The 25,311-nt window shown below is 40.0% G+C and overlaps 1 protein-coding gene across 2 annotated transcripts in view; it reads left to right on the forward strand.

The window, feature by feature from the left end:
• The window catches only part of USP7 (ubiquitin specific peptidase 7), a 75,708-nt gene extending 59,911 nt beyond the window's left edge, over positions 1-15,797 (forward strand). For both annotated transcript variants that reach the window (XM_056334558.1, XM_056334559.1), the window contains 13 exons: positions 276-368; positions 1,260-1,327; positions 2,554-2,654; positions 4,054-4,207; positions 5,547-5,614; positions 6,758-6,866; positions 6,963-7,040; positions 7,419-7,519; positions 8,136-8,235; positions 9,080-9,199; positions 10,549-10,620; positions 11,527-11,617; positions 14,426-15,797. In XM_056334558.1, the coding sequence (XP_056190533.1) occupies positions 276-368; positions 1,260-1,327; positions 2,554-2,654; positions 4,054-4,207; positions 5,547-5,614; positions 6,758-6,866; positions 6,963-7,040; positions 7,419-7,519; positions 8,136-8,235; positions 9,080-9,199; positions 10,549-10,620; positions 11,527-11,617; positions 14,426-14,532 (1,262 nt within the window). In that variant the 3' untranslated portion in view covers positions 14,533-15,797. The remainder of the gene's footprint in view (positions 1-275; positions 369-1,259; positions 1,328-2,553; positions 2,655-4,053; positions 4,208-5,546; positions 5,615-6,757; positions 6,867-6,962; positions 7,041-7,418; positions 7,520-8,135; positions 8,236-9,079; positions 9,200-10,548; positions 10,621-11,526; positions 11,618-14,425) is intronic.
• The last annotated feature ends 9,514 nt before the right edge of the window (positions 15,798-25,311 follow it).

Raw genomic sequence — 25,311 nt, forward strand, 5'->3', positions numbered from 1 at the left:
GCAGTGCTGAAATTAGGTTTTCTAATGCATTCCCCCCCTCATTTCTCCTCTTCAAGTGTAAGAGGTTTCATGTGTTTTTAGAATCACTGAACATTTTTTTTTATAGAAAGATTTACAAAAATTCAGCATTTAAGAATTTTAAAGGCAGTAATGAAAATAATAAATCAGACACGTCATTGTTACTGTTTAAAGAAAAATGGCTAGGTGACCCCCCCTACCCCCAACATACTCAAATAAACCTTAATTAAAAATAAATCTTGTTTCTTGATTCATAGATGATGTAATGTTGTTTCTGAAGATGTATGATCCGAAGACTCGGAGTTTGAATTATTGTGGACATATCTATACACCTATATCCTGTAAAATACGTGAGTTCTAAAATTAGATTTCATTGTTATAATTAATTTTTTTTAAAAGACAATAGATTGCTTTTTTTTTGTATTAGTTTTATCAGTGAAATCAAAGGTGTAGGCCACAGGAGGAAATTCTCATTTCTTCCAACACTTGTTAGCTTTCTTCCCCATGTTGTGTCAGTAAAACTCTGCAAGGCTGAGAGTATTGTCTTAATACACTGTTGGCTGTCAGGGTTTTTTTTCTGCTACAGGTTTGCTGTATTCACCAGGTGTTGCTGCACATAAACAGCTGTTTTAGACTTGCTGTAAAGCTTTGTGATTTGATATTGCTCTCCAGTTTGGTTTTTTCCTTCTATTTCAAGTTGTTTTTCGTGGAGTGTGCTTTTGCTATAGCTTTTAAAATAACTTCTCTACACCTTTTCACTATGGTAGCCTGAGAGCATCTGCTCGGACTGAATTGGGCGTGAGCTTTGGTTTTCATATGGGTCCATTTAAAGAATTCATCAAATGTCCACTGAGTAAAAATACCTAGATTTCTCATTTTGTTGACTCGTACATGCTTTCTAATTTTGTATTTTAGCTGTGTTTGTGTGTGTGTTTGTTTGTTTGTTTTTTAAAGAGGTGAATTTTTTTCTCTGGGGAAGGAACAGTGTTATTTCATCAATCACTCTGATCTTGGATGGCCTGGCACTTACTTTTGTTGGTTTTGTTCAGATGAAGTGGAAGGAAATCTTAAAAGTCTGTCTCTCTGTGTCAATAAGGGAAGCTTAAACCTGAAAGGCTGTCTTTCTTAGGCATTTAAAAACTCTTTATCCAAGATAGAAAAATAGGTTCTCTCCTTCTTGCAGGAGGTCTCACGAGCAGTTAAATTGCAACATGTTTCATGTTCCTTTTCTTTTCCAATAGGTGACTTGCTTCCAGTTATGTGTGAGAGAGCAGGATTTCCACAAGAAACTAACCTTATCCTCTATGAGGTTTGCATTGATAGACTTTTTGTAACATTTTTTTCTTTTATGTGTTACAACTAAAGAAAAATAAGCTTTATTGGTTAAAAAAAGGTTGCTCATAACAATGGTAACTGATGAATTTTAAATTTATAAATCATAAGCGCTCTGTAACCTGTAGTTCTGAAGTCTGCAGTGCCACAAGAGAGTAGCAGCAGATAGTTTTAAATCATACAGCTAGAAGTGTGAGGCTTTAAATACAAAATATCTCTACATGAAGTCCTACATGGGCAGCTCTACTCTGCTAGATCTGTGCATGTCCTCTGAGCCCACAGCATTAAAGGAACTAATGATGCTGATATTATTGGCCATTGTATTTTCAGTGTCCTTCTTGAACAGCAGAGTTGAGAAAATGTTGCATCTTCTCCTTCCTTCCATAAGTTAGAAGTCAGCAAATAAAATACTTTTTCTGCTAACCTGTTTCTGCCCAAATACAGCAACTGTGAATCTTTATAACTGCTGTGTTTATTGAGTGCTGAAGATGCAGATCTTGCCAAGGCAAAGTCTTTGCTATAGTAAGAGCAAGGAATTGCGTTTTTTATTATGATTTTTGTTAGCAGTCATGCTGCTCTCTCTGGTGCTTGCAGGGGAGCGCGCACACTTGCATCCTAAAGAGCAGAACCACCAGGTACTGTACTCTGCAGGTCAGGGTTGCAGTTTGATTCCAGTTTGTTTAGACAGGTGCTTTTATCCCAAGAGGTCAACCTTCAACTATGAATACGTAACATGCATATAGATATTTTACAATATATGCATTTTGAATAGGGTTTTGGTGTTTGTTTAGTGGGGTTTTTTTATTAAAAAAGACAAGTAAATTGCTGTACAAAAGTTCTGCACTATTAAAATAAGCGAGTGAATCGGTGTTCTCCAACCTTCCTTGGAAGCTCTATCAGTAGAACATTAATCTCTGAATTTTGAAAAACTTTATATGCTAACAAGATAATGCTGAATGCTGAAATACTTTTGAAAATGAAGATAACTTGAGTGAGATTTCAATGGTAAAAATGAGCAGCTAGCTTTATCAATAGCAATTAGATGTATCTGGGCCTTAGCTAACAATACATTTAATTTGCCTATCTACCATTTGTTTCAGTTGAAGATAGAAGTTACCTTACCTGATGATTTCTTCACTATCATGACCTTTATTTTTGTCTTTTGTTATTCTGTGATCAACAATTTTTTGTTCTTTATTGCAGGAAGTTAAACCCAATTTAACAGAAAGGATTCAAGACTATGATGTATCTCTTGATAAAGCTCTTGATGAACTCATGGATGGCGACATCATAGTGTTTCAGAAGTATGTATTTTAAAGGGCACAGCTTATCTTTGCAATTAAATCACCTGATTCACTTTGAATGCAGAACTTCCTTTAATTAAGCATTTTAACAAGAGCAAAGTATAATTTTCCAACAGTAGGCATGTTCCTCAGCAGTTCTCATTTGTTTATTCAAAGGGGAAATGAAAAAATTCTGTTAGCGTTTTAATTATCACATGCCACATTATTTAAGGACAAGAAGGTTTCACCCTAGTTGAGAAAACTAATAACCTAAAATAGGTCTTAATATTATCAAAGGGTGTGGTTCAGCAATGCATCTGAGTTCTGCAGCTTTTTACCTGGAGCCACTGTAACTCACTCTGAAGAGCCTACCAACATTTCACATCTTGAGCTCTGTACCATTACCACTGTACAAGGCTCTTGGCGTGGAGCTCCTTTCAGCCTAGAATTAAACTGCCTTCCCTTTTTTTCTCTTTTTTTTTTTTTCCCTTTTACTCATGCTCACAGTATGTTTCTTATTTGGTCTGTGGTGATGAGATGCTCTCGGTTTGCCTGAGCATACGCAACTCATAGGTGTACTGGTGCTTCAACTGGAGTTTTCTCCAAGGCAAAAGGAGAACTCCTGCATCTTGTATCCATTAAAGGGATCTTTCATAAGCTTGTCAGGGCTATAAATCAGCATTTCTATGCTCTCACTCCTGATGGTCACACCCAACTGTGTTGCTCTGTTTCTCTCCATGGGCTGACAGTGGGTGGAAGCCAGCTAGTCTATCTTCAGCACTCTTACCCCAGATTATGTGAGATGAATGTATTTCTCATGTCATGCCTTGGAACTCGCATTCCCTGTTGACCCAGTTGGTGTTATGCACCTTTGGCTGGCTGCTGACTCCTGGGTAAGTGCACAGCTTGTACCCTGGTGCTATTTCTCTGCTGAGAAGTTAGGGGTACCAGGCAGTAGTGACCCAGACCAGCGTCTGTGCCAACTGTTTTGCTTCTGTGGTTCAAGGAGTGCTGTTGTACATCTGGCCTCTCTGCAAAGCAATTGATACAGGAGTATATGGAAAGCTGTGGCAGCGTTAATACAGTCGTGCAGTAATGGGGTGGGAGGGAGGGATGACTACTGCTGGAATGCTGCTGTGAAACAGCTGGATTCAGAATATTGCCAGATTACCGAGTGAGCGAGCGCAGGGGGTGAGCGCATTTGCCCTTGCGCTGCACAGAAATACTCGGGGGTGTGGGTCACTACTGACTCTGTAGTTCTACTGTGTACAAGTGATGGCTCTTTAAAAAGGTTTCTGAACTTTATTTCTGTTTCTCTCAACTGTTGCTGACTTACTGTAGAACATTTTAAAAAGCCCTGACTGCTTGTATGTGTAACAACGTGGTATGTAATGGTATTATCGTTTGTTTGCTTTTGTAGGGATGACCCAGAAAATGATAACAGTGAGCTACCAACAGCTAAAGAATACTTCCGAGACCTCTATCATCGTGTGGATGTCATTTTCTGTGATAAAACCATCCCCAATGACCCAGGCTTTGTTGTTACTTTATCCAATAGGATGAATTACTTTCAGGTATGTGTCCCATGTGTTTCTCTGCTTTTGTTTCCTTGTACTGAAAGTAATTTTTGCACTAGTTCACAAGTGCATTATACGTACTTTTAGAAAAGAGTAGATATATTCTTGTGCACTTTTTGCATTGTGATAATGACAAATTTAAGGAAGCACTACTGCTTGTGAGAAAAAATTGCTCTGAGAACTCCCAGTCTTATTAATGATGAGTTAATCTGACAATAGGATTCTTTCTTGATATGCCATTCTGCTCTTGTCAGGGAAATTTATATTCTAATCAAATTATGCATTTGCTTTCTAAGTGACATGTAAAACTTACTCAACTTAGCTGTTAAAAGGAAAATACCTTGGGGATCTAGTGATGCCTATTTTCTGCTTGTAGTATCACCAATAATATTTATTTTGTAGACCAAACTGTATTGCTTTATTCACACAATGCTGTTTAATGCTCAGTGGCACAAACAGATCAAACCTGTTATTCATGAAGGGTGACTGGGGGTGTTTAGAAGAGGAAAACTGGACAACGAAAACTAAAGTTGATCTGATCTATTCAGAGCCTGAGTAGATTTGGCTCCCTACAGTTCTCCGGCAGTTGCTGTTGTCAGCATCAAAAAGATCACTTAAACCCAGGCAGTTGTATTTTCTGTCACCAAAGGCAGGAACTTTGAGCACCTGCATACACAGTGGAAGTCAGGCATGATGGCTATCCTGTTCTCATCATCTGCTTTTTGGCAACTCTCTTTCTCTTATTTCATTTTCACTTGAAGCGTAAATTCTTTATAGTTTTTTTGTGGTAAGGGAAAAACTGAGAGAATCTCCATGCTTTTTGTGAGGCAGTGACATGAAATATACTGATGGCAATGATGTGGTGATATTGCCCAGCAAGCTAACTTCCTTAGAGTGAATTAAAGAACAGTAGGAATTTTCAAACAGCAAGTCTTAACTGATTTCCCCGATAATACTATAATTAAAAAAAACAACCAAACAAAATCCAACAAAAAACACACAACAAATACAAACAAAAAAAGCCCAAAAGAGGAGTAGAGCTATTGTGGATTTTGTGGCCTTATAGTGACAGTGATTTATTGTAATAAAACAGTTACCTTTCCCCCCCCCTTTTTAATTTTTTTTTTATCTTTTTCTAGTAGATTTTGCTTTGTGTCAACTGTTCAGAAGCTAAATAGACTAGTTTAGTTTGCCTTGGGGAAGTAGGTAGACGTAGTGGGTCTCTCAGAATTACAGTAACATAATGTTCTTGACATGTAGTGAACGACTGTATCATTGTAAAGCGATGTCATAACTGTCTGAAATAATTCAGAACTTACAAAAAAATTATTTGCAGGTTGCAAAGACAGTTGCGCAAAGACTTAATACGGATCCAATGCTATTACAGTTTTTCAAATCACAAGGGTAAGATGAATTTCCTTAATGTTCTGTATCTAAACTATTCTTTAAAATACTTAGCCCAAATACAGATCGGTAGCAGTTACTTTGTAGCTTGTTTTCAGGTTGTTAACTTTTTACCAGTAAAATGTTAGGATTCTGGCATGCACAGCAAGTTGCGTAGACAGTTTTTAAGTATTGCGGTGGCTAGCTCTATAGCCTCAAAGAATTGCACATTTTAGAAGAGTTCCAGAAAGTGTCATTGAAAAAAGATGCATTTCAAAGGACTGTTGTTTAAATTTCTAAAATCATTACTTACTTCAAAGCCTTACTTGTATGGGACAAATTACTGAGCTAGTGCAAGTGCTGTTTCAGTTAATGTAGATTTGTAGAATGGAGGAGAGCAGAAACAAGTGCACATAAAAGCAGGATTTCTGCCAATTTTACATGTTTAAATGCAGGAATTAGTTAACTGATTGCCCCGCATGCCCCCCTCCCCAGGCTGTAAATGAGTTTTCATGAAGATGACGATGATCTAACAAGTTCACAGCTGCTAAAAGGGACATTTCTGGTTAAAATGGTGCTCTCAGGCACAGTTGTATAAAACTGGGTTTGAGTCTGTATAGAACTATAGCAGAAAACAGCATATTAGTAGTTATATGTATCTGCTGCAGGATTAATGTGCGTGCAAAAATTATATCATCTTTTTGTATTCGTGTAAGCATAGATTGCTCTTTATTAACTTATAGGTATCTCCCGTCATCATCAGTGAGACTGTCATAATGTGAATAGCTCTTTATAGTTTACAGTGCTGTGGTCACTCTGGAATCTGCTGTGTCATATGGCTCCACAAATTAACTTTTCACAATCTATAAAGCATGTGCTGCTGTACTAGTAGTTTCAGAGGAATGTAGGTCTGCCACCCCGCAGTGTTAAAGGTGAGCTTGTAAACAGCCCCTAGAGTCACCACGCACAGGAATGGTATTTCTTTCCCATAGGCTCACCTGTATTTAACATCACTTAAGCACTGAATATGCTGCTGCTTAGGCTGTGCTAGCAGTTTTGTGAAACTGGAAACCAGGAATAAAAATATTTGTACTTGATAGTTTGATTTATTGAGCAGTGATGGATTGTAAAGAGATACTAGTGTTTTTCTTTTTTCCTGTGTAGTTATAGGGATGGCCCTGGTAATCCTCTTAGACATAATTATGAAGGTACTTTAAGAGATCTTCTGCAGTTCTTCAAGCCTAGGCAGCCTAAAAAACTTTACTATCAACAGGTAGGAGTCTTTTGTTTGTATTGGTGCAAATTAAAAAAAAATATAATTCTGCCCTTTACAAAGTATGCCTAAAGTATTTTTCTTTTCTTCCTTAAGCTCAAAATGAAAATAACTGATTTTGAAAACAGAAGAAGTTTTAAATGCATATGGCTAAATAGCCAGTTTAGGGAAGAGGTGAGTGATTGAGTCTGGCTGTCACACTCCTGCTGCTGTTTCTGTGTCAAAGCTGGCACGGCTGTGACTATGGTTCGTACACTCTGTTGTCCCCGAGTAACCCAAAATTAGAACAAAGCTGTACCTTATGTAAAAAAACCAACCAAATAAGAAAAAAACCCAAAACCCAGGCCACCAAAGTCCCATAAAAAATAAATCTAAAAAAAGTTGTGTCAGTTCTTAACAAAAAAAAAATTGAAGAAAACATGGTTCTTCACTTTAGTAATTGTTGTCTTTTAAAGATGGGTTTTTGATGAAGAATCCAGTGTATACTGTGTTTTAATATGATAGTTCCCGTTTTCAGGTTTTCTAACGATTTCTCTGTTTCAAATTTTATAGGAAATAACAGTATATCCAGATAAGCATGGGTGTGTGCGGGACCTGTTAGAAGAATGTAAAAAAGTTGTAGAACTCTCTGAGAAAGGTTCAGGGAAATTAAGGTAAAGCTGGAAGATTTGGGTTTCTTTTATGTGATCACATGGATTTTACGCAGAAAAGTATCCATAGAATTTTAAATTCTCTGGAAACTGTAATTAACAACTGCAGTTTGATACTCTTTTAAAGCTAATCTGGAAGCTTTTGATTTTTAAGAGTGTTCTTATTAACTATGACTATGCATTTTGTATAAATATTTATTTTGTATTTCATAGTTACATCCTTGAGATGCATAGGTTTCATCAATTGCATTTGTTACCTCCCAGTTTCATAACTGTTTCCAATGAAAGCATTTCATACTGTTAACTTCTCAAGAGCTAAAAGTGAAGTCATTTAAAGGGATTTTAAAAAATAATCTAAATTAAAAACCTTTGTCTTCTAATTGCATGTACAGGCTTTTTTGCCATAAGCTAGAATTAATTTAACTTTTTGTAACTTTACAACTTAATTTTAACTAAAGACTGACTTCAGAGTTCTACAAACACAGTAGTAGCATCTGTTTACGACCTGACTACAGTAATACCTCTCAAGGTCTGAAAAGGAAATGTTGCATTGATTTTTTTATTATTATTTTTTTTGATTCAATGTTTCAAATGCTTTTCCTGTTTGTTTATTTTTAAGGCTGCTAGAAATTGTAAGTTACAAAATAATCGGTGTCCATCAGGAAGATGAGCTGTTAGAGTGTTTGTCACCTGCAACAAGTCGAACGTTTCGAATAGAGGTAAATATTACTGCCTTGAAGAAACTCTAAAACTTGACTTTGAGAGAAGAAACTCTCTCAGGTGTTGAGTCTTCTTTGTGTCTTCTGATTTTTCAGTACTGTGATACTTGCAGCAAGCTAGATTACTTGATAATATAAATGTATTTTTAAACATAATACTTCTAAAATTTTTCATTTGTTCCATCTGCTTCCCTGTAATGATTTCATTCTTTAATTTTTTTATGTATGTTTATTATAACAATACATGAAGGCAAGGGCTTGTCCATAGGACATTTGCTGCCTTAGCAACAATTTCAAGGTTTGTTTGAGGTCTCATGATATAAATGCTTAGAACCCACTTTCTTACTCTAAACTTATGTTTTCTAGAAGACTCTGTTTTCTTTTCTGTTAAATTTGAGCTTCTTGAGCCAAGTTGTAGTACTTGATAATGTGATTTTTTTTACATATTCCATCATTCAAATCTGTTAACTTGTCTCAAAGATCAGAAATTTAAAAATTAAAACTGTTTCCTGTGTAAACTCTAACGAGGAGACAAGAAGTAGTCTGTGAGATTGCTATCAGCTACTACTACAGCTGATAGATTTCATGCCAAAAAAAACCCCAAACAAACATTTGGGAAAGCCAGGAGAGTATTTACTGAGTAGAGGAAGCTGAAATGCTGTCATGCCAGGGATGAGTGACTCCTGTAAAAAGATTCTGTCAAACAGCATGGTTGTTTTAATTGTTTTTAAATAGACTTGTTTGATATCAGTAACAGCATATCAATTATGCTTTTAGTTACTTAATAAGTAACTTTTCGGGGATGTTTTAGCTGATTGCTAAATAATTTTTTGTCTGGATCTAGGAAATTCCTCTGGACCAGGTAGATATAGATAAAGAAAACGAGATGCTAATCACAGTGGCACATTTCCACAAAGAGGTTTTTGGGACATTTGGAATTCCATTCTTGCTGAGGATACACCAGGTACAGTATGTCTCCTTTTTTCTCCCCATGGGATTATATTGATGATGTTTTCATAAAGTACTGTCAAAGGAATTGATTAGTTTAACGAGTATACAGAAAAATACTGCTCTTGTATAAAAGGTTCTGCCCCAATATGCATTTTTACAGTTACATCATTTACCATCTTGGTTCTCTTTTGCATATAAAGGTGGTTAGTGTTTCAGTGAGCCTGTGCAGTATCTAGAAAGTAGGCATTCAGCCTCAGCCAAGGAGTTGAAATGCTATCAAAGCAATACTACCCCTCCCCCCAAACCCCTGCAGAACACCCACCCCACCCCCACCCCCACCAAAGCTAGAGTCCTACTTTTAATAACACTTTAGCAATCGCGATGCAAACTTGTTGGCGAAAGTGGCTAGGCCGTGGTTGGTTGGCTTCTTACTGAGACAGGCGATCATGAAAAATGAGTTTGCTTTCTTCAATGTTTTCTAAGGTGACTTCTCATTTCATACCTTCTGTAATTTAATGTGCTTTTTCTTCTAGGGCTGGACTACAAAAGTGAAAGCTAATTTTGAAAGCTTAATTTAAATTCTTAAGTTTTTATGTTATACGGCTCCAGCTGAATGTCACACTGATTCTTTTAATATCAAACTGTATTTCTGGGGGCGGTTAGCACTTAGCTTCTAAACTTTGTCTGGTTCGTGTATGTTAGTCTGTATGAAAATTACCTGCCTGAAACACTTGGAATGAGAAATAATGTCCACATCTCTGCATCCCATAAAATTTTACTCTTTATTTCCATATTTTTGATCATCATAGAGTAAAACCTATGTGTTGATTTCTGGTGGAAACCATTTGCACTGCATTTCCCTGTCTGTGACAACCGATGTGTGTTGCTGATCTTTAAGTTGATGGCATCCATCACTTTTGGGGCAGTTTACATAGCATGCAGAAACGTACCACTAAAAGTTAGTGACTGATGGGGAGCGTTACAGGTGTAGAGGTTTTAAAAAGTAATATGCTTAGAAAGGATATGTAATTTTTTTTTCCAAATTCCTATTTTGCTGCTAAATTTCTAACTATTATTTCTTAACTTTAACCTGACTTGCATGTATCACTAGCAGTACTTGTTCAGTTTGTGGGACAGTTTGCCTAATGATGAATCAATAGTACTTAAAGTTGCTGAATTTATAGAAAGGTTTATGTTGTTATTCCATATTGTAGCAGATGATGTTGACACTTGTGTAATTTTGTAAATAACAGACATTTAAGGCATTGTATTTTGATAAAGCTTGAAGCAGGAAATATTAATAGTATCCATCTTTTTCCTAGACTTTTTTTTTTTGACTAAAAATCTTGTTATAATTATTAGGGTGAACACTTCAGAGAGGTTATGAAGCGGATTCAGACAATGCTGGACATACAAGAAAAAGAATTTGAAAAGGTAATGGCAAGTTGGAAGAGTATTGCTGAGTGTAGGCCCTAAATGAGTTTACTTTAAGATGTCTGAACACCAAAGGTTTGGGATCAGTGTAGATTTTGATCAACAGAACAAATGCTGGACTTAATGCTTTTTCTGAGAATAATTAGGTAGGATGTGTAGGAGTAGTATTTCTGTCCTGCGTCAAGAGATACCCAGCAAAACATTAAGTAACCTAGAAAAGTTTAGATGGCGCAGGACCTCTAGAGGCCACCCACTTCATGTTCCTGCTTGGAACTAGCTTAAAGTTAAGTCAGGTTGCTCAGGGTTTTACCTAGTTGCAATTTGAACTCCCAAGGATGGGAATTCTGCCGTGTTCTGAGCACGGTATTTTGGAGTGTTGCCCCTATCTTTAGTGGCAGTTATTTCCCCTTACATGTAATGAGATTTTTTCATTTTGCAACTTGTTATGATTGCCTCTTGTGCTTCTACTGTGCAGCCCTTTGGGAAGAGTCTCTTTCTGTGTAACACCCTTCAGTTGGTGGAAGACTGGATGCCCCTGTTAACCTTTTCTTTGGGCTAAACAAACCCATTGTCCTTAGCTTCTTGTATGCCATGGGCTCCAGTCCCCTCGCTGTCTTACTGGACTGTTGCTGGACTTGCTGGAGTTTGTTGCCATCTCTGTTTCCCTGGAGGGCCTGAACCTGAACACAGTACTCCAGATGCAGGCTCACAATTTCCTGAGCATTCATTTATCCCATTATCCAGGTTGTTGATGAAGATTTGAAATAGGATTGGCCTTTATCAAACCCTGAAGAATACTACTTACAACCAGCTGCAAGTTTGACTATGAAATTAGACTTGAAGGCTTTATTTTAATGCAGTGTCTTACCAGGGTTTGTTTTGTTTGGGGTTTTTTTCCTTCCCTAGTTTAAATTTGCAATTGTAATGATGGGCCGACACCAGTATCTCAATGAAGATGAGTATGAAGTGAACTTGAAAGATTTTGAGCCCCAACCTGGTGAGTTTAGACAACTTGACTATTCTTTTGAACTGCTGAAGTTGCTCTGACAGTTGCTATAATGTGATCATCCTTAACTCAGGATGCAGGAGTTTGTTCTTTGTACATGAAATACATTGTATGTAGTAACTAAGCGAGTACTTATATACACTTATGTGCACACTTAACAGTGTTAAGTGTGTATCTTAGTCTGAGAATATGTATAGGTATAGAAGTAACTAAAGAATCTGTTTCCTTTAGAGTTAAAAGCTTGTATTTGAGTAACCAAATGGGTCAAATATCAGTATAACATGGTTTACAGAAGAGGGTGATGACATCAGTTGCACCTTGCCTGTATTGTCTGTGTGCTCCCTTGTATGTGTGATTCTCATATTGTTATTGGAGTATGGGTTCATGTTATTCCTAAAAAATATTAAGGTGCATTCTCATAATTTGCAGTACACTTAAAATAAGAATCTTATCATATTAATTGAAGATACTTCTTGTTTGTTCTTGGTATCTTCAATGAATCTGAAGAATCTAACAAGACTATTACATTTCTGAATAGGATCCTGTTTGGATTTTCTTTTCCTAAGAGGTGATTCACCAAGCTACAAATGCAGCTCTGTTCTGCAATTGTCTGTGGATGGTCTGCCAGCTTGGTTTTTACTTCACTGGTACTTAAAGCTCTATTCTTTGAGGAATTTACACAGAGGAGAAACCAGGTTAATCCTTCAGGACTTCCACCATAGTAATTTTTTGAGAGTTCCAGTTGGGAACGGCACCTTTGAATCTGCAGTCAGCGCTCTGTTGAAAGCCTTGAATTCGTTGAGGTTTTTCCCCTTAACTTAGCAGGCTGTTCCTTTTTGTGAGCTGCTCTGTTTGGTAGAAACAAGATTGAGGACAACTTGCTCTCTGCAGTTCTGTTTTTCTGACAATTATGGGCTCTGTTTTTTGTTGGCAGGTTGTGCTAGGGCCAGACTTTCTCTGATTTTTATTTTTTTTTTTTTTTCCAAGCTGTGTTTTGGATTTGTGTAGCAGTTGTAAAGAAATCCTGTAACTGTCCATTTATTTCAAAACTCACAGAGGGTTAGACCTAGCAAAAAGTCCTGTCGTTGTGGTATGTTGCACAGACAGGTTTATGGCCCATGGCTGTGAATATGAGGGGACTTGCCAAAACTTTGGATGCCTGCATCTGCACAAGTCACCCATGAGTAGTGTGTCACTGGTGGGACCTCTTTCTGCACTAGTTGTGAGGGGTCTCTGGATAATGAACTCGGAGGCAGACGTTTCTCCATGGACAGATAAACTCTCTCTTGTGTGCTTAGAGCAGGCAGAGTCTGTGAGTCATCTTTCTGGGGGTGGGAAGGGGAAGGCAGGAGTCTGAAACAAACTGTCGGACTTTCTGAGCAAAGCAAATTGCCAAAACAGTGTGAAAGACTAACCAGGTAACTAGGTCAAAAATACAGAACATAGCAAACTTGGAAAAGGGGGAACTTGAACTGTTTGTAGGAGTTGTAGGAATGTGAGATTAAAGGGTTTTCATTTGAGACTTCACGGGAAGTTGCTCCCATGATATAATCCACTTTGATAGAATTCATTCCACCCCCTGAAATTCTCCTATGGGGTGTTAATATGATGCTCTAATGCCTTCTTATTTAAGTAGTATGTCAAGATATGGGGCTCACACGTTTCTACAAATACCACATTTTAAAACATGCTGGACTGATTGAACTAAAGCTTTGGGATGCTCTAACTTGATTGACATAGCTGGTGTCAATAGTTTCCCTCTGCTTTTACAGAGGTGTGCTCTAGCAATGATTGTGCTGGCACTAACAGTGTAGGACTTCACTTCCTTCTTTAAAAGACATTCAAATGATCTCAGTGAGATTGGCAGTTCTCCTTTATGTTTGACATTGACCATTATGTCAAACAAAAAGACAAATAAATTTGATTGAAGAAAATATAGCCAAAAATGCAGATGCAGGCAACCAAAAAGGTCAAGTGTTTTATGCTTTAGTGGTTGCATGGTTGATGGCTTTGAATGGAGGAGTGTGCTTTTCTTGCTGGGGGGGTATTTTGTTTCTGCCTTTATCATTTCACTTCAAAGAACATTTGATGCTCTGCATTGAGGACATCTTAAAAGAGAATTTCTCCCATTTGCAAGAAGTACGCAGACTGTTTTTTCATGAAAACTAGTGTTAGATAAAACCATATTGGATTGAACAAATGAAAACAATCTGTATGTTTTGTTTACAATCTAAATACGAGTAATTTTTTTCTTTTCCTCAGAAAATAAAGAGGTCAGTTACATGATTTCTTAATAAAATGATTATTTGCATTTTACATGAATTTAACAAATATTCCCACTTGAACCAGGTGATAAGAATAAGTTAATACAGCAGAGATAACTTATAATATGGCAAGTACTATAGGTTGTCATATTTAGATGATGGATGCCTCCCTGTTTCAAACAGGCTCAGTGCTTTGGTGAACACTGGTACTTTGATGTGCCTGTGGCCGTGAATTATAACAGGAGTTTTCTTGCTTTAGCACACAGTGCTGTAAACCTCCTGTAAGTGACTGAAGAGGAGAAAAGCCAGCTACCTGATCCAGAAACAGCTGTAGAATGTATTACTGGAAGGAAAGCAAAGCAGCAGTCAGGAAAGCCGCCCTGTTGGCTGTGGCCTCTAGGACTGTTGTGGAGTCCTCTTCCGTCCCTTGCGATTCCTAACAAACTGTGAACAGGGCACACAGGAGTGCGTGTAAAGGAAACTTTCCAATTTAGTCTTAAAACTTCATTGTGTTTTTCTCTCTTTTCTTTTCCAGGCAACATGTCTCATCCAAGGCCATGGCTAGGGCTTGACCATTTCAATAAAGCCCCAAAGAGAAGTCGCTACACTTACCTTGAAAAAGCTATTAAAATCCATAACTGACTTAATTAACCAGATTGTCAAGGCAAGGGACAAAAATAAGTGTGTGTGTGCACCTTTTTAACAACTGTAGAACTTTGGTACACGTGCACTATATCTGAAGTCTTCAGCAAGAGGATTTGCTGCTGATGTTAATTTTATTTTGTTGAGGCTGTTCAGTTTGGCTTCTCTGTATCTATTGACTGCCCTTTTTGAGCAAAATGAAGGTGTTTTTATAAAGCTTGGATGCCAATGAGAGTTATTTTATGGTAAACGTAATGCAAGGCAATTGTCAGCATAATGAGGGAAGAGTTTAGTAGAACAGTTGACATTGGCAAAATATTTGTCTGTAGTACGTTTATAGATGGCATAAGCTGGCTGGCTGCCCTTCCTGGTATGGTGTTCACCATCACTGCAGCTAGTAAGTCTTATGTTTAGACTCACATCAGATTTATTTCCTTCAGTTATACTTTAAATGACATTTTTGTGCATTTGTAAATGCAAAAAACTCACATCATCAATAAATAGAAATCTCTACTTCATTGTGTACATTGTTGGCACTTATTCGGGATTTTTGTCTCCTCCAGCTGCATAGGAACTTTTTTAATAAACTAGTTTTCATTTAATTTAGTCACTATTTTGCATCCCGTTTTGCCAAGTGGATGCCCCGAGTCCTAAAAAGAGATATTTGGGTCTTTTTATTAAATTTTCAACCATTGATAAATACCGTTGCAATTTATCATGCCATCTTCTGGCAAATAGAATGACACTCAAAAGTTGGCAAAAGCAAGTGAAAATATTATAAATATCATTAATTTAGTTAACATGTGAAGAGATGGGGAAAACACAAGAAATAGCCTTTTAGCACAGAGGGCATGCTCACTAGTGTTTAGTAAGCTGTTGACTTTGTATAAAAAGGAGGAAAAAAAAAAGAAAAAAAAGAAAAAAAGAAAAAATTAAATTGTATATTTAATGAACATGTACAATTTAACACTTGGAGGTTAATTTTATTGGGTGAGTCTGCAAGTGAATTTCACTGATGTTGATATTCATTGTGTGTAGTTTTATTTCAGTCCCCAGACTGCTTCCTTTTATTTTGGAGCTAATGCCAGCTGCGTGTCTAGTTTTGAGTGCAGTAAAGATAGAATCAGCAATTCACACTTAATTTTACATTCTTTTCCAGTATTTTATTTTGTCTCTGTAGCCGCAGTGTACAACAACTCTTCCTGTATATTGCCTTTTTTTGCTGGAAAATGTTGTATGTTGAATAAAATTTTCTATAAAATTTTTTTCGGTGAGTGATGACATGGACATTGAAGAAGATTTCTCCTCCCCTTGGAAACAGAGTTTTGGGAAATGTTTTCATCTGTGAGGTTTTGCTAAAGGTATGGGGCTTTTTTCTGAAGTGTTGACAATTGTATAACCCTTATATTGGTTGTTTTGGGGAAGATTTTTAGGTTTTTTCTGTTTCAGTTGTTTTGGGTTTTAGAAGGGTTTTGTGGTTTTTGGTTTTTACCTCCTAACTAGTCATATTTGAGCTTAACAAATAAAAGGTTTTCCAGGAAGGAGCCATGTACAAATAGGACAAATGGAAAAATTATTTTACTAGTTTGTTTGTAAAACTTGTAGTAGAGTCTTCGTGGTAGACTTGACTCTGCCTGGCTGTACAAAATCTTGTGGTCCAGATTCTCAAGTCTAATATTATAAATGGTGTAAAGTGAAATCTGGAGTCTCTAAAGGTAAGCTCTCTTAATAGAGTGATAGATTCCCAACCTAATGTGTTCTTTGTATTCGTAACCAAAACAGAAAGTGCTTAGAAGCTTCCCTTTCTCAGACCTATCAATAAACATTTAGTAGGGTTGTGTACATGTGATGGCCTTTATATTTTTTTTGAGATGGATTCTGGTGATTAGTGAAAACACCAGCAAGTATTTTTAAGTTTTATTTCTTTCTTTTAGCTTTAAAATTAATTAATTGCTCAAGTTTTAGGTATGTTTGGATTTATTTTTAATTTATATCTTGCAGTGCTTTTAACTGTCTCATTTCCTGTCAAGGCAAACTAGTTGTTTACTGCTTTATGGGCTTTTCTTTTTGGTTTGGGGGGGGGGGTGTTGTGGTTTTTTGTTTGTTTCTTTTTCTTTCTGTGTTTTTTTTTTTAGTAGGGTGGGGTGGAGGTTGTTTGGTTTTATGTTTTTTGGTTGTTTTGGTTGGTTTCTTTTTTTTTTTCATCTAGTGGATAGGTTACAGGTAGAGGGAAGTGTTTAAATGGCATGCCTTAAGTGGATAAAGTTTTCCTTTTATTTGTATTTGCATCAAATGGATGAGAATTACCCCACCATCCAAGTGGTGTAGTTACCAGTACTTGGATTGTCTCTACAGGATTTCGGTAAATGTCAGGATTTGTATTCAAAATACTTCTGTAAAATCAGAGACTCTGGTCAGCAGTAGTAAGCCCTAATTATATTCTGTGAATTTAATGTTATGGTAGGCTGATATAAACTTGAGCTTGTATCTGAATGTCACTAAGTTTTCACATTAATTTATGGGATGTTGGCAGCTTTTAGGGAATATCTTAAGAAATCACACTACTTCCTTATTTCGGAAGAAAATATCATTTAACAAAGTAAATTTTCTGTGTCTTTTGATTTTTAGATGACTAGTTTTTAAGTGCTTCAGTATTTGTGCTATTCCCACACTAGTACTGAAAAGATGATATGTTGAGGCATTCTGTGTGCAGTTTTTAATAACTTTTTAGTTTTGAAGATTTTTAGGAATTTTATTTTTGGGGGGAGCACAAGTAACCTGTTATTCAAATATGGAAACACACACCTATGAAAAGAAGAGGGAGACAGGAGGTTTTCTCAGGTGCAGTATGTTTGTTTAGTTCATTCTGAGAAATTTACAAGAATACAGTCCTCAAAATTACCATGCTTTCCATTCCTTATTCAGATTTTGGAATTATCTGGATTATAGACGGTGAATGCATTAAATTAAGTTAATGATAATATAAGTGTTAAGCAATAAGGATGTAATTTCATGGTACACAGCATCAGAGCAACATGATGTTAATATGTTAATGGCCCATCTGAATTCTCCCTATGAAAATAGCAAGCGTTGTTCCTGTAGATTTACGTAGTGCCTTTTATCCTAAAGGAGTCCAAAGTATTCTGTGAAATCTAAGCAAATCACACCAGTGACATAGTTGCTGACTAGAGTGACAGCCAACAAAACCACCCTGTATACGAGAAGGCTTGCTTAGCAACACCAGGACAAATCTGTACTGCCGCATGACACGTCAGAGGGATCGGGCCGATGGCGTACCACGGGACGTGCAGAGCGTGCAGTGCCTCCCACGTACTGGATCTACCTCAGATGCTGCCCCTCGAGCTGGCACGCCAGCATCCCGCCCTGGCATCCCACTGGAGCTTGGACCAGGCCTGTCCTGTGGGCTCTGTGCTGGCTGCGGGTCTCGGTGCCCAGATCTAAGCTACGCCGTGGTTTTGCTATTTGAATATTCTTTGTGAGAAATCGTTTTCTGTAGGAACTGTATATATTGTAAATAAAATCAACTAGGATAAACACTGGATTGGTGTTTTGTCTGTTCATTTTGGAAAACATCAGGAGTGAAAGCTAATGGATAACTCAGAAGTCAGGGTGATTTTTGGGTAGATCGGTGAGAGATTTTGCAAAATTCGGCCAAATGGCGTGTCAAGAATGATATTCATAGCATATGGTGAGCTGGCCAGAAGGCAACTGCTCACTTATGTGGCATTTTCCAGGCTTTGAACTCTTGTTTTTTCTCAGAGAAACTAAAGAAGCATTTGGATATTGAGGTGTAGAGTGTTGGGGTGTGGTGTGTGAGCAGTGTGGTGTCACTTGCTATTGCCTTTTAAACCAGCCTGGTCTTTCAGGGTCAAAAAAAGGGGAAAAATGTTCACATGTGGTATGCCCAAACCTGGCTTCACATCTGTGCTCAGCTTAATTTCTATTCCAGGTGATGTTGAAGTTAGCTGTGTACCAACCACAACAGGAAATTAAATTTGCTAGCTACCGGGCTATAGCTGGAAGCCTTTATTTTTAATTTTATGAAATACTTGGGTAAACTATTGTGCCTCTACGAATTGGTGTAAAAATGTTCTACTACTTCTGTTAAATGTCTCCTGCACTTTTTAAATCATATATGTAATTTGTTACATTTTATATTCATGTGTTTTTGAGGTTTGCACCTTTCCTGCTAAATGTTACTGGCTTGATGCATTATTTGCCGCTACTTAACAGCAAAGCTTGCCGTTTCACAGCTGGATTTGAAAACGGAGAAAAATCTTGACGTTTAAAAAAAATGTGTGAAACGGTACGGAACCCCTTGGGATGACATCTCCACGGCTGCTGGTGGCTGTCACCGTTGTGGTGTTATTTCTCCTCAGGTCAGGGTATGTTCGGTCCAGACCCTGGTGCGGGTGGCGGCGGCGGGGGGGGGGGGGGGGGGGCGCTGGGCTCCGCCCGGGGCGGAGGGGCGCGTCGCTCCAGAAATGGCACTGCGGAGCTTGCACTCCTGGGGCTGTGAGTTTCTAAATGTGTAACATAAAAACAGTGCAAACGCGGCTGAAGGGCTGCTTGTTTGCGGGGGCGCTGGGAGGGCCGGTGGGAGGGGGGTCGCGGGGTCCTGCTGGCGCCCAGTCCCGTTCCGCGCCCAGCGGCGCCCGGCAGCCGCCTGGCCCTGGGCACGCTGCATCACCCTGCCCTCGCTCTGCCCCGCTGCCGCTGGGCGCCAGCCACGCTGGCTGCGGCACCCCGGGCCGCGCGGTTCGCTCCCCGCGGCGGGGCGGCAGCGCTTGCCCGCCGGGGGTGCCCGCCAGCCTGCGGTGCCCGAGCCCGCTCCGCGCTGCCGGAAAGCGGCCGCTCGGGCGGCGCTGCGGGCCCTGGTGCAGGGGGCCTGTGGCTTTCGCAAGTCGCGCGGTCAGGCTGCAGCGCCTGCGGCGTGAAGGCTGCGGTTCTCGGAGTTGAAGCCGCCAGCCGCCCGCTCTGGCGAGGCCCCCGGAGCCCCTCGCCAGAGGCCGCTGGCGTGCGGCGCGGGCCGGCTGCAGGCGCTCGGGGCTGGCTGGGCCCTGCCCCCCCGGAGCGGCGGGACCCCGCGGGCAGCGCCTGTTTCCCGCCAGGGGGCGGCCGCGGGGCGGGAAGGGCGGCGGGCGCGCGCCCCTGGGCGGCCGGTCGGTCGCCGGCGGCTGAGGCGGGGGCTGAGGCGGGCGCCGGTGCGCGTCGCTGCTGAAAGCCTCGGTCACTCGCGGGCTGGTGTCAGAACCGGGGGAGAGGGTGCGGGCGGGTGTTGTGTGCCGCTTCGGAGGCACTAGCACCGGCTGCGCGCTGCGGCCGGCCGCGGGTCCCTGCCCGCAGCAGCGGGGCCGGGCCGGGCCCTGCAGCTGGTGGGGCCTGCGGTGCCCCCGGGGGCCGGGTGCGGAGGGCCCCGGTGCGCGGTAGCGGTGCAGGGAGCCGGCAAAGCCTGCAGAGCACCGCCAGCCTTCCGAGGGAGCTTCTCGATAGCGACTGAGAGACACGCTCCTCTGGATCAAAGCGCCAGGCCAAGTGGGAAGTTTCACAGTTCTTTTAAGTAGGTGGTACCTACCGACCCGACAGAGTGCAGGCAGGGTGCCTCAGCTGCGGCAAAGCGGTGTTATATATAATATACTGAGGGTATCACAATACTGAACTATAGGGTTTTCTTCTATTTTTCTGTGTATCCCTCTAGCCAGCAATGAACAGCAGCAGCTGCTGCTATACTGTGAAGGGCCTGGGTGCCTTCTGGGCAAGTAACCACGGAGGTTTGATTTTACAAGATGAGCGGTTTGGGTAAGAGCTATGAAAGCTCTCTGTGAAGTCTGGAAAGCCCTTTTCTGGGACATGATGTGCTGCGGTGGGAAGGTGGAAAGGTAAAATGAGGGCCTTGTGTTGCGCCTTTCGTGACTTTTTTTTCAAGCTGTGCTTGCTGATTTTTTTTCCTTATATGTTTGGGTTTGGTTCTTGGTTTGTTAATGTGAATGGGGTGTCCCAGTCTGACCTGCATCTCTGCTCTGGATGCAACAGGTCGTGGAAGCAATGCAGACAAGAAATGTTTTGCCAGTATTGTTAACAAGCACAGCTTTACTTTCTTACATCTTACATAACGCAGTTAAGATAGTCTAATAACTTAGTGTTTCATTAATAAATAATCAGCTACACTGTACCACCCACAACCCTGCAGGGGTAGGTCTCATGAAGAAGAGCAGAGAGAAATGAAATCCTGACCAGTCAGTTCCAGTGCATAGAAGGTAAGTGCTTCTTTAAAATGTGCCTCTCGGTTACTGGTGGGTTGGAAAGTCCAGAAGAGCCTGTGTCTCAGCTGGGTTGGAGATTTGAGAGGAGCAGTAGTAGTGCTGAAGCACTCACTAGCTGGTCACTTCACAGCTCAGGACAGTGAATCAAATCGAGCATAAATTCAAGTGACACTGTAAATTAGTCTTCAAGGCTTTTTGTTTTTAAAGTCAGTACAACCACATGATGGTAAACTTCAGATGGATCCACCAGCAAGCGAGTTGCAGAACCTGAGCCTACTCCTACATGTTTCCTAGCAAGTAGCTTTATGTGTAGAATCTGATGCCGTTAGGAAGCAGAGGCTTGACTTCATCTGGTTGCATAAACTTTGTTTCTAGAGTCTTTTGTATCTATAAATATGAAAGTGACAGCATGGGCAGTAATGGTCTGCGTCCTTGAAGATCCTCACGAAGAAAGGTACGAAGCAGCATCCAAAACAGCACCTATGGCGAAAGAGGAGATGGACATGTATGGAATGATTTATTGACTTTTCTTTCTGCTGGGTATGTCTGTGCTTTTTCTCTGCCTTATTCTGTCTGCCTTTTTACTGTATGAATCCACTTCTTTCCCAAGTCTCTTAAGTTTAAAGAATCTTCCAAAAAATAATTATTTCTGTGGCTAATATCTTATGCATTAGGCTGAATCTCAGCCTGATTCTACATTACAGTAAGGAAGCGGACAACATGGTACTAATTTTTCTTTGCCTTATGCAAAGTAATAACATTCATGGTTAAATCTAGCGAGTTTGTATCCCCTGTAGCCATGATGACTGTATCTAGAATGGACAGAATGACTTCTCATCAAGTGTAGAAGGGCAAACTGTCTGTATAAGGACCAGCTAGAATTTTTATTTTTTAATTACTCTTTTTTTTTTTTTAATCTTCTGCTATGAACAATCTTTGAAGTATACATGAAAGCTTACCCAACCATACACAAGCTGGTGCACAGAAGGTAGGACAGTCTGCCCAGTCTGTAGGTGACCTGTGTGGTGATGTGCTGGCGGCAGGAAGGGCATATTGTGGATGTTGGTTTGCTTGAGAAGATTCCTGCTACGATGATTGGAGGCTGAGACACCAAGTAAACTGAGTTCCAGAGGAAATGAGAAGCAGTAAAATTAGAAGCACAGGAAATCTTTTACAAGCTGTAAAGTCTTAATTGGAGAATGTAGGTTCTTAGCATGGCTGATCTAGAGGCTCTACGTTACTATTATTGATTTCAACTATATTCATAAGAACCACTGTACTGCTTGTCCTGTGTATCCCAATGCATTGCTTCTACCAGCAGCCAGTATTTACTCGGATAAGGACATATACAGAGAATTGTCTGTGGGATAATCCCCTTAGGCAGGCAGTCTCTACCACCCACTGACAGATATACTCTGACACGGGGAATTTATCTTCTGATATTTAAAATAATATGAAAATGCATGTTCTCCCTGAAGAAGAGATTTGAAGGATATAGAGGAGCTTCTGGATCAACTTTTCAGCAAGAAATTCATCAAAGTAGTTATTCTAACATACGAATCTCATCAGTCAGATGCTGGTGCTGTCCCCAGTTAGTAAAGTCTGTAGCTTCCCTCATGTTTTTTCAGCCTGGACTTGACTCTCGTACTCCTTGAGGGGCACACTCCTTCTAGGTACATGAAGGTTATTTTTTCAGATATGTTTTCAGTGAAAAATAGCATTATAAGAATCCTAAACCAAGTTTAAGGTATGTTCATACTGTAGCCTGAAGTAAAACTTCAGGAGTAGAAAGGTGCTGTCTATTAGATATATAAGATAGAGCATATCTGAGTTTAATTGCCTTCTGGGCTTAGGGATTTTTAAAAATGTATGTGTCTCTCTTCCTGTAAGAGAAGTTATTTGGCTGTTCTTTGAAGCCTTTCCCCAGTGTCTCCTTTAAGCTTCATCTCTTCCGTAAAGGTGACTAGAACAGGAACAGTGAAATGCACTGGCCTTAACAGGGTTTGTTCTGACAGTCCTAGCTGCTAGCCAGTTTTAAAACAATGGGTGCTTCTGTAGATTAGCTAATGCTGGAAAAACAAGTCTGGTCTCTCATTTTAGTTTATCTTCCAACATTTCTAGGGAAATTTTCCAGCCTCTTAGATTGTGATTGGGTCAGAAGACTGTCTTTCCTGTTGGTTTTAAAATGAAAAACATTTCACTTCTGCTAGCGTGTAGAACCATGAACACTGACAGAAGCACAGTCTGGCACTTACCCGGTTGCTCAAGGGTGGCTGTTTCTTGACAGGAGTAAGGTGGGGGAGAAGGATACTCATAGCCCCCTGTGCAAAGAAAAACAAGGCAAAACATAAAAATGCATACAGCTTATGCATCCCAAAGCCCTGTTTGGACTCTGACAAGAAGCTGCATGGGGAGGTGCCTCACAAGGGAGGCCTGACATGGCTCAGTGAAGTACAGGACAGGGAAAAAAATGCTGCTGAATTGATTCATGGATTTTTAAAGCCAAAATAGCCTGCACTGACTAGCTAGTCTCCATTTATAATATAAGACAAGAAATTAAATAGTTTTTTCAGTACAAAGGCAGTAACTGCATCCAGCATAACATTGGGGTGATACCTGGTTTTAATTTGAGGACTCCATTGAAAAAGGATCCACAGTACCTCTAAATAGTTTCAGTGATTACTACCCTTACTGTTAGTATTTAGAGTCTTTTTTCTAGTTCGATTTTTGTCTGCCCTCAGCTACCAGCCAAGTAATTTCATCATGCCCTTTGTTCTAGAAAGAAGTTAAAGATCTTTACCCTTTTGTTGTAGATAAGGGAGAAGGGAAGCTGGTGACTAAGACACCTCATGCTACTTTAGTTCTTTTACTAATCTTACAAATTAAGAATGCAATCAGCCTACCTGAGTGTGAAATAAATGAATGTATAAAAAAAAAGGCATTCATGAATGTATCCAAAATACATTAATGTATAAAACTTTACAGCCAGCTAGCATGGATGTAGTATCAAACTACCAGACTGGTCTGCAGCTGGACAGTCCCTATGAGAAGCCTGTTTGGCTAAGCCCAGGCAGTGTTGGAGAAGCCCTCACCCCCAAGCAGAGCAGCCCCGACCTGCAAATCCAGCCTGTGCCCCTGAGCCTTTTGGAAACAACGTGAGTCCAGCCGGGGAATAAGCCCACTGGGATACAAAACTGGAATTTTCCAGAATGAGACAGAATACAGTGACAAAGTTGAAAATAGCCGTGTTTCCTTGAATGGCTTGCCAGAAGTGGTAGAGATTTGCAATGGCATTTGGGTTTAATGGTGGTGGTGAGGTGTTTAGTTTTTGGTTTTAGTTGTTTTGGTTGTTTTGTTTTGGTTATTTTTTTAGATGGAAGGTTTTCTGTGGAAAAAAAAATTTGTAAAGAATTAAAAGTAAACTGTTTCCCTCTGATCTAGAGGAGGAATGTCCTTGGCAGAAGTGAGCTATCACTGGATGTGTTTTTCTGAAGGACCTGCTTCCAGTGCAAGAACAAGAACACTGCAACTCAATGTATTGAGTGTCTGCCCCTTGGTTGAGTAGCTCACAAGTGAGACTTTTTCTCCCCCAACCTCTTGCAAGTATTTCTGAGTTTAGAAAGAGGCCAGAGAGGTCTTTGAAGACAAAAATATTTACAGGGAGAGCTGATCAGAGTAAAATGCCCTGAAAATGAGTCAAGTTTAGAGGCTTAGCACTGACACATCTAGCCTCATTAGTCACCTTCTGACATTCCTTTGTGGTTTTTTTGCTCCAGTGCTGTCTGTTGAACGGCAGTTTCCTCAATAGCAGGAAGGTAACAAAGGTAAAATCACTGATAGCACAGTGTGCCTTTCAATAAGTGTGAGCTTGAACAGGCAGGAGACAAAAGCAGTGTTGTGAGACACTTGTGTAGGTGTGAGAGCAATGCCTAGTTTCAGAGGGAAAAGCCAGCCCAGCAGAGCTGCAGCTGTCAGTGACCTCTTGCAGTTGAGCTGAATTGTCAGCACCCAGTCATGATGTTTCCCCATGAGACAGCAGGGAGGAGGGGTTGTTCATCCCTGTAGGACCTGGCTGCAGAGCTGACTCATCTAGGGACGGCAGCTCTGGGCACCAGGGGTGTTTGGGAAAAGGTCGGTTCTCTGGAAAACTAGATTACAAATTAAGCAAGACAGCCTGTCCACGTACAAAGTTTCCTGGCTGAACGTTTGTTCATCAGGATCATGAAATTATTGTAGAGATACAACCGCAATTCCTTTTTTGACAAAGCATGTGGTGTTTGAAAAATTGTTAACTAAACCAACAGAAATATTTTTTGCCACTGTAAGTGATGTTTCTGCTGGGAGATCCTACCAGCTTGCCTACCCCAGCCCTGGGGTCTATGTGCTAGCACAGGCACTTTCTAAACCCATCATGTTCCCGCAAAGCTAGGCCCCTTATGAGCTGGCTTAGTTACACTTTGGAAACCAACCATCAGTGTTTGCCACCCAACCACTA

The sequence above is a fragment of the Falco biarmicus genome, chromosome 4 (genome assembly GCF_023638135.1).
Source record: "Falco biarmicus isolate bFalBia1 chromosome 4, bFalBia1.pri, whole genome shotgun sequence".
NCBI classification, from domain to species: Eukaryota; Metazoa; Chordata; class Aves; order Falconiformes; family Falconidae; genus Falco; species Falco biarmicus.